This window comes from Kryptolebias marmoratus, linkage group LG16, assembly GCF_001649575.2.
Source record: "Kryptolebias marmoratus isolate JLee-2015 linkage group LG16, ASM164957v2, whole genome shotgun sequence".
NCBI lineage: Eukaryota > Metazoa > Chordata > Actinopteri > Cyprinodontiformes > Rivulidae > Kryptolebias > Kryptolebias marmoratus.
The window spans coordinates 26,125,313-26,133,916 of NC_051445.1; the positions used below are offsets into that span (position 1 = coordinate 26,125,313).

Genomic DNA, 8,604 nt, shown 5'->3' on the forward strand with positions numbered 1-8,604 from the left:
AAAATCAAAACAATCTCTTGAGACCATGATTCTAGTTTATAGCAAGGATTCAGATGGCTTTGATAAAAGGTTTATTTTACATCAAAGATTCTGAAACTACAGCGCTATAGTGAGTTCAACCTATTACAGTAATAGTAATATCTAGTCTTTAATGCAACTAAAAACACACTTTATTAAATTACTGACAAAGAAAAATACAAAGGTAGAGTCTACTAGAAAAAGTTTTTTAATGTTTTTTTTTTTTTTTAGAAAAGTGCAAAGTCAGTAAGACAAATTTTGTTTCTTTGTAAAAATAAATAGACCATATATAGATATATGTACAAATGAAAATTCTACTGATTTAAAGAAAAATAAAAGCCTGAGCATTAAACAAGTCTTTGTAACTTTCGTTACCTTCAGTGTAGTTTCACTGTGGATTCAGGTGGTGTTTGAAGGAGTAAAACTATCCCTGTGTAACGTTATGGCACTTCCTCGGCATAGTCTGTCCTTTGGTCAGAGTACAGATCGGTATTTACATGCAAACATGAGCCACACAGCACATGCATTCTCAGGATATACAAACACCCGAACACGCACAGCAAGCCTCACATGGTCGCCACGGCAACACACTATTTCCTCACAAAATGAAGACCTGTTAGGGGAAAACACAAACAAACACAAAACAAGTTAAAATGATATTGAAAAATATATAGATTATAATTTTGAAGGTAGAAGTTCAGTTTTAGGTAAGCTGCCAACAGGTAAGGAAATAAAGGAGCAGGGAACCAATCAGCTTGCAGTGAATCAACACATTTTAACCACAGCTTCAGCCCAACTTTATTTTCTACTCCATCTCACGAGGGTCTGAGAGGGTTTTCGGTTTCTTTACCGTTCCTTCACTACATGAAACTCACAAAAACAAATTATTGCTTTGAGCTCTGTAACCTGTAACACGGCTACTTCATGATCAAAACAAACCGGCTGCTTCATCAACAACATCATTCACTGGTGTCCCTTTAGGGCTGCCATTATTACTCAGCTTGGTCGACGAAAAGGTCGCAAGTTCACCTCCTTTTTTGCATGTTTCCTCCATTCACGCGAGGGTTTACTCCGGGAACTCCGGTTTGGTCCCACAGACCAAAAACATGCATGTTAGGTTCATTGGTAACTCTAAATTGTTCCTAGGTGTGAGTGGTTTTGTCTCATTTGTCTCCTTCCCCTAACTGTCGCACAGTGACTGCTGGGATTGACACCAGGCCCCCTGTGACCCAAAAAGGAGGAGCACGTAAAAGAAAATAGATGAAAAATACATATATGTATTTTTCATTTACCAAAATATAACAATTGCTGAACTTAAATAAATGTATATTGAACAACCCTTAGACGAACTTGTACGCTTCAAACCTAAGTTGTGAGCTACAGTGAGCTTGTTGTAGCAGCTGGTGTTGCATCTTCATTTTCCTACTTGACAGTTCATTAAATATGTACTGGCATGGCTGACTGCTGACTTTTTAAAAGTGTTTTTTTCCTGGGTGTTCTGGTTTCCTCTAATACAGCGGTCCCCAACCTTTTTAGCTTCACGGACCAGTTCATTATCAGACAGTATTTTCACGGACCGGCCTTTAAAGGTGTGGTGGACAAATACAACAAAAGGAAATGATACAACCAGCATGAAAACGGGGGTATTTTTTAAAACGTAATAAACGTAAATCCAACGTGTACTCGCAGCTTTGTTAGTTGTCCTGGTATTGCATTATTAACATAAATAACACCATCTCCTCCTCCTAATGTTCTCTGGTTAATATGGTAATGTTCAAACATGCCCTTTAAAATAAGATACACCACAAATATAAAGTGCACAAAGAATACAACCCACCATAACAACGAATCAGTGGAGCCCTGAGCCTGTTTCTCAGTAATGAGACGGTCCCATCCAGGGCTTCCAGAGACGTTTGTTTTTTACTCGTTTTGCTGCTTGTGAGTTTGTTTTTAGCGGTAACGTATCATGTGACCTCGATAAGCATTAAGAGTGAGTCATAGACGGATGTAGTGGAGCGAATCCGGTCAGAGTTTAAAATAAATGTCGTTCAGACTCCGAAAATAAAAAAAACAGAAATACTGTAAATTAATTACTCTTTCTCTGCGGCCCGGTACCAAAAGACCCACGGACCGGTACCGGTCCGCAGCCCAGGGTTTGTGGACCTCTGCTCTAATGGACCACAAACATGTTAGGTTAACTGCCAACTCTAAATTGTCCCTCGGTGTCTCAATATGTCCCTGTAATGGACTTGTGACCAGTCCAGGGTGTCCCCTGGCTCTTGCACTGTGATGGCTGGAGATAAAAGTGGGTAAAGAAAATGGATAGATGCAAGTGGTAATTACAATTCATTCATGTTATGAAAAGTGTAATCGCGTTTAATTTTTTTAAAAGCGTTTAAATCTCAATTATTACATTTTAAAATTTATGTAGTATTTGTTTCTCTCCTCTTTCTGATAAAGTCACGTGACTGAATTCATGCAAAAGAAAGATTTCTCTCCACAGTTTGCTGCAGGACCCTTACAACATGCTGAATATTCAGGCTTATCATTTTTAAATCCATAACTAATCCGAGCTGCATTTCATTTCTTTGGTCTTGCTGGAGTTGGCTCTTTTGTTATTTCATTTGTGGGTTTTTGTTAACATTTTATTTTGTGGCAAACTCTAAATGCCAGAGTTGATTCTTAAATATAAAATGAACTAAAATTAAATTGTGGGTTCTGATTTCTGGAGGAAATTAGTCATTTAGATTAATTGACTACTAGATAAATTAGTTGACAGATTAATAAAAAATAAAACTAGTCGACAGTGGCTGCCCTGTATCACTCACTGATTTAGAAAACAATAAACTTGGAGCTTACACCTGAGGCAAATTGAAAGTATTTTTCTAAACATGTGCACCCACTGTTCTCCTCTGCAAAGGCTCATCTCACCTGAGGCAGGTGGCAAAAGCTCTACGAGCGTTGCGGTGCAGGAAGTGTATAGGAAAGCCTTTGAAGGTGTGTCCATCTGGAACGTCCCTCCTCACTGCATCCTGGAACTCCTCGTTGCCGCAGGACACTCCGGTACAACGCTCCATTTCATAAGCTGACAGGGCCGAGGACAGCAGGTAGGACAGGTGGTCGTCCCACACCGTTGCCAGATCCAGGTCCTGCATGGGGTGACCCCGCAGAGCCCATTATATGCACAGTACTAAAAACGATTACATACACAAATAATACTTCTTAATTTGTAAGCAATGTTTTAAAAACAGCCTTTTTTCCATTCAACTTGTCAGTATTTCATTTTTTTGGTCATTTTTATGGTTTCCATTGAAAGACATGAGAATAGGTGGCTGGATTTGCATAGTTTTGACTAGTAAAGGTGCACTCAGCAGGTTTCTCTCCCAGCACATAACAGGAAAGATAAACCTTATCTGAAAACTGGCCATCCTGGAGTGTCCACACCCCCTCCACCACTGGATTTTACCTTCCTGTGTTCTGTGACCAAGTAGCGCATCTCCAGCTCCAGCTGGTTGCTGGCTGCAGCAGGATCCAGAGACGGGGCACAGAGAGGAGGCACGGGGGGCAACGCTGTGGTGGAGCCCGGGGCACACACGGACTTCAGAGCATCTTCACTCATCGCTTTCCAGCGTGACTGGTTCTGAAGGAAAAAGGGAGGGAAAATATGCTCACACAGACCCACTTAAATGTGTCCACCAGGAATTTGGTGTCTTTCTTCAGGGCAACATGACAGGACAGAAGTTGCTGATAAATGAAACTGCTGCAGATGCAATTTTCCTGCTCACAAACTGGCGCCTGGCCTGATGATTGAAGACAGCAATCTACTGACATCTCTTTGCCCCAGGCTGCCTTTGCCCTCCACTTGACCGAAAATTATCATTATTTATTTGATTAGATTTTCTTTGAGGTGTTGCTGTTATGTGGTATCAATGACATTTATACACTAAAGCTTATTTCACCAACAAATAAAAGTGTGTTGTTTGTTTTTCCTCAAAGAATATTCAACCAATCTGTTTTAAACATTCCTCTCACAACCACATGTTGGTAGGTGTTTAAGGCCAATCCAAGTAAAGTATAGCTGTAATATTCAAGACCTTTAAAGAAGCATCACGGTGGGCACAATAATAAAAAAAAAAAAGATCCTCACCACATACAGCTCAGCTCTTGGTGGTTGTGTGAGAGCTAGAATACAACCTGATTTCCTCCTGTTTACTTCAAACTTTCCTCTTGCCTGTCTTTGTTTGGGTGTCTTGCAGAAATGTCTGAACTTGGTTTATTAGATGTTTATTAAACTAACTTATTGACAGGTCTAGTTAGTAATGGTGACCAAGTGTCTTGTGTGAGTTTCTTACAGCTGATTTGGAGGGCAGTCCAGAAACTTTGTTTTGTTTAAGTTCTTATGGTTAATGGCTGAAAACTTTTTATTTGACAATTTTTGTTCCTAAAGGTGGTAGCAGTAGTTAATCAGTAGTCCTTTCTACTTTTATGTTAAGTTTATTTGAGTTTGTTACATAAAAGCTTTTGATTTAATACTTCGTAAACATTTTTTTTAAACCAGACTACTTTTACTAGAAGTTATTTTTGTAAACAGTTCTTAATGTTAATTAGTACAGTTAATGTTACCCTTGTTTTCTTTTTAACAAACAGCAAAATAGACTAAACAATAGATATTTTTTTTTCTTTCAATCCATTTCCATCTGGTTTAATGCCACTTCCCCTTTTTCCTTGGCTTAGTTGGGTATACTACAAATGTTTAGTGAACATGTATGACTTCTAGTTCCAGAAAACGTCCTATCACATTATGAAGCATGATTCATGGTTTAGCAAGATAACTTCAAGTTCAGATCAGGATTTTCAGCATCACAAAGCTGGCTCACTTCTCATGTTGGTCTAAAACATTGGTAATTTATGCTAGAAGCCCACCCTGCTCCAGAGCATGTAGGGCTCACACATGTCAGTGCACTGCCTCTCACCTACTCAATGCCCTTAAAAAGTAAAAAAAAAATAAAAAAAATAAAAAGCTAATAGTATGTAACAGTGGGAGTGTCATGTTTCTGTCTCTCCCAGAGTTCCACTGTTACGTTTACATTTCACTGCAAAGCGTCTATGGGAGTAAAACAAAAGATAATCATTCTAAAGTTTACAAGGATGAACAATAATTAGGGTTTAATTCTTGATTTATTACCTTTTCACTATTAATAATTTCCTTGATGTTTATTCATGAAGAGTCAGAGGGGCTGAGCACATCTTACTTACAAAGTTGCATCATATTCTGTCTGTACAATTACAGTATGTTCCTGTCCACATCAAAAATGTGGTTTTAAACTGAGAAGTTCTTGTTGTGACTTCACCTGTGGATCACATGAATGCTAAACATGAAAACTATAGTTTAAATTTATGATACAGTCATGGGGAAAAGAAAGTCCAACCTCCTTCAATCCTGAGGTTTTATGGTACTAAAACATACGAAAATGATCTGATCTTTATCTAGTTCTAAAGTTAGTCAAATCTAACCTCAAGTGAAAGAGAAACACACAACAGATTAATTTCCACATATCATTATTATCCAAAAAAGGGAAAAGCTGTGTGTGAAAAACCAAGTAAGAACATCAAATTTCGGTAAACTGATTTATTAAAAGTGACAGTGACGGTGTTTACATGTGCCTACCTGGAAGTCAAAGACACAGAGCTCCACAGCATCAGAGGGCTGGCAGTTTGCCAGGAAGCTGTGGTGGTTGAAGACACAGCCCACAGTGCGGTAAGGAGACGAGGGTTTGGGTTGAGTGGTCAGGGGAGGAGCGTCTGGATCGATGGCTCGGTGCAGATATCTGATCACACATAGAAACATGCTACATTTACATATACACACAAAACATGCTGGATGCAAGCATAAAAGATCACTTTTATCCCTCACTGTATACAGTTATTGTTCTGTGGCCCAAAGCCCAGCCACCACATTTCATGGAAATTCCATTTTGAAATTCTGCCGACACACACATAAAGACTGTTTAATGCTTTAGCAAAGGCAAAAACAAAAAACTTACTGTTGCTGAATTACTCCTTAAGCAGTGTTTTGATTTTAGGAGTTACAAGAAAGCTCATTATATGAAATATCAGAGGCATTTCTGGGATAAATTAAATTAAATTAAATTAAATTAAATTAAATTAAATTAAATTAAATTAAATTAAATTAAAAAAGTACAAAAATCAAGATGCAATTTCCTGATATGTTTTTAAAAATTAGTTTTAGGGCATTGTGGTACAAGTTTCAGTCAAATCCAAACACAGGTTAGGGTTAGTGTTATACGAGCCTCTGTATAGAATACTAAATAAAAAGGTGAAAAAAAGTTGAACCTATGTGCTGTCAGACTCTCCCAAAAAGTGATGGTCCCATCAGTGCCCCGGGTTAGGACCCAGGCGTGTGGCACATCCTTGGCTTTGGTACCCACACACACATAGGCATCCAGACCGAAGCCCAGCAGGAGGCTGCACAGAAGAGTAGCATGGTCCTCGCAGTCTCCCTGGAAGAGGACAAACAGTGCTGGGTTAGAATCCGCAAGGGAGTTTAGATTGTGAAAGTTATAACAACATCTACGGGGCTGTTCAAATTTGACATTAAATTCTGTCCTGGGCAACTGGATTCCATTCGGATAGCGCCAAGTACTGGTGTGAACACCTCAATGTGCACTGAAAATGTTTTTATCCGGAAGTAGTCTTCCCTTCACGAGTAGCAGAGATATTACCTGGATGTCTCCAGGTTTGTTTAGTTTTTAGCAGCTAAAAGTTTTTAGCTAACTTTATTTATATTTGCCTGGATTTTCTTAATCAGAGTGGATTCAATTATTATTATTTTTTGTTTAATGCTTGCTCTGATTGTTTTAGAGCTGGTTGGATCCACTGTGGTCACTGTAAGCTACACTGCCTGGCCAAAAAAAAGTTGCCACCTGGATTTAACTAAGTAAATAAGTATGAGTCTCCTATTGGATAATGACTGCATGGGCGATTATGTTTCAGCTGGCAACAAGTTATTTAACCCCTACTGGTGCAATGAGTTGCTTCTCATTTCCTAAACAACCATGTTGAAAGACACATCCCGTGGACGTGGAAAAGATGTCAGTCTGTTTGAGAAGGGTCAAATCATTGACATGCATAAAGCAGAGAAAACATCTAAGAAGATTGCAGAAACTACTAAAATTGGGTTAAGGACTGTCCAACGCATTACTAAAAACTGGAAGGATAGTGGGGACACATCGTCTTCGAGGAAGAAATGTGGCCGTAAAAAAAATCCTGAATGATCGTGATCGTTGATCACTTAAACGTTTGGTGAAATCAAATCAAAGAAAAACAACAGTGGAACTCCGGGCTACGTTTAATAGTGAAAGTAAGAGCATTTCCACATGCACAATGCAAAGGGAACTCAAGGGTTTGGGACAGAACAGCTGTGTAGCCTTAAGAAAAACCACTAATCAGTGAGGCTAACTGGAAAAACAGGCTTCAATTTGCTAGGGAGCATAAAGATTGGACTCTGGAGCAATGGAAGGTCATGTGGTCTGATAAGTCCAGATTTACCCTGTTCCAGAGTGATGGGCTCATCAGGGTAAGAAGAGAGGCAGGTGAAGTGTTGCCTACTGTACAAGCCTGTGGGGGCAGTGCTATGATCTGGGGTTGCTGCAGTTGGTCAGGTCCAGGTTCAGCAACAGAATGTGCTCAAAGAATGAGGTCAGCTGACTATCTGAATGTACTGAATGACCAAGTTATTCCATCAATGGATTTTTTTCTTCCCTGATGGCACGGGCATATTCCAAGATGACAATGCCAGGATTCATCGGGCTTGACATGTTAAAGAGTGGTTCAGGGAGCGAGAGACATCATTTTCACACATGGATTGGCCACCACAGAGTCCAGACCTTAACCCCAGTGAGAACCTTTGGGATGTGTTGGAGAAGGCTTTGCGCAGCGGTCTGGCTCTACTATCATCAGTGCAAGATCTTGGTGAAAAATGATTGCAACACTGGATGAAAATAAATCTTGTGACATTGCAGAAGCTTACTGAAACAATGCCACAGCGAATGCATGCCGTAATCAAAGCTAAAGGCGGTCCAATGAAATATTAGAGTATGTAACCTTTTTTTTTTGGTGGTGACTTTTTTTTTTGGCCAGGCAGTGTATAATGTGCTGCCACACAGAACAACAGACTGAACAGCTCTGTTGCATTACATTCACCAAATCAAACAGCACTGATGTTCTATTCAGGGATGGCTGTCAGCTCCCTGTTTAACTGTGATAGAGTTTTACAGGTCAAACTCTGACACTGACCTCTGTGAAGTCACACATCACTGCATGCTCCGTTTTTCTTTTGTATTGCGTTTGTTAGGTAGATAACTGCAAAAATGTGACTGAACTGGCTCTGTACCATGTTCATGTTAAAATAATAATATATACAGGTGCTGGTCATAAAATTAGAATATCATGAAAAAGTAGATTGATTTCAGTAATTCCATTTAAAAAGTGAAACTTGTATATTATATTCATACATTACATACAAACTCATATATTTCAAATGTTTATTTCATTTAATTTTGATGA

At 39.1% G+C, this 8,604-nt stretch overlaps 1 protein-coding gene across 1 annotated transcript in view; it reads right to left on the minus strand.

Annotated features, from left to right (window-relative positions):
* Positions 1 to 208: 208 nt before the first annotated feature.
* Positions 209 to 8,604, minus strand: part of cep76 (centrosomal protein 76) — a 16,364-nt gene continuing 7,968 nt past the window's right edge. The window contains exons 9-13 of the mRNA XM_017413280.3: positions 6,373 to 6,539; positions 5,687 to 5,846; positions 3,485 to 3,658; positions 2,950 to 3,167; positions 209 to 631 (exon numbers count right to left, since the gene is read on the minus strand). Coding sequence (XP_017268769.1) covers positions 493 to 631; positions 2,950 to 3,167; positions 3,485 to 3,658; positions 5,687 to 5,846; positions 6,373 to 6,539 — 858 coding nt within the window. The 3' untranslated portion in view covers positions 209 to 492. The remainder of the gene's footprint in view (positions 632 to 2,949; positions 3,168 to 3,484; positions 3,659 to 5,686; positions 5,847 to 6,372; positions 6,540 to 8,604) is intronic.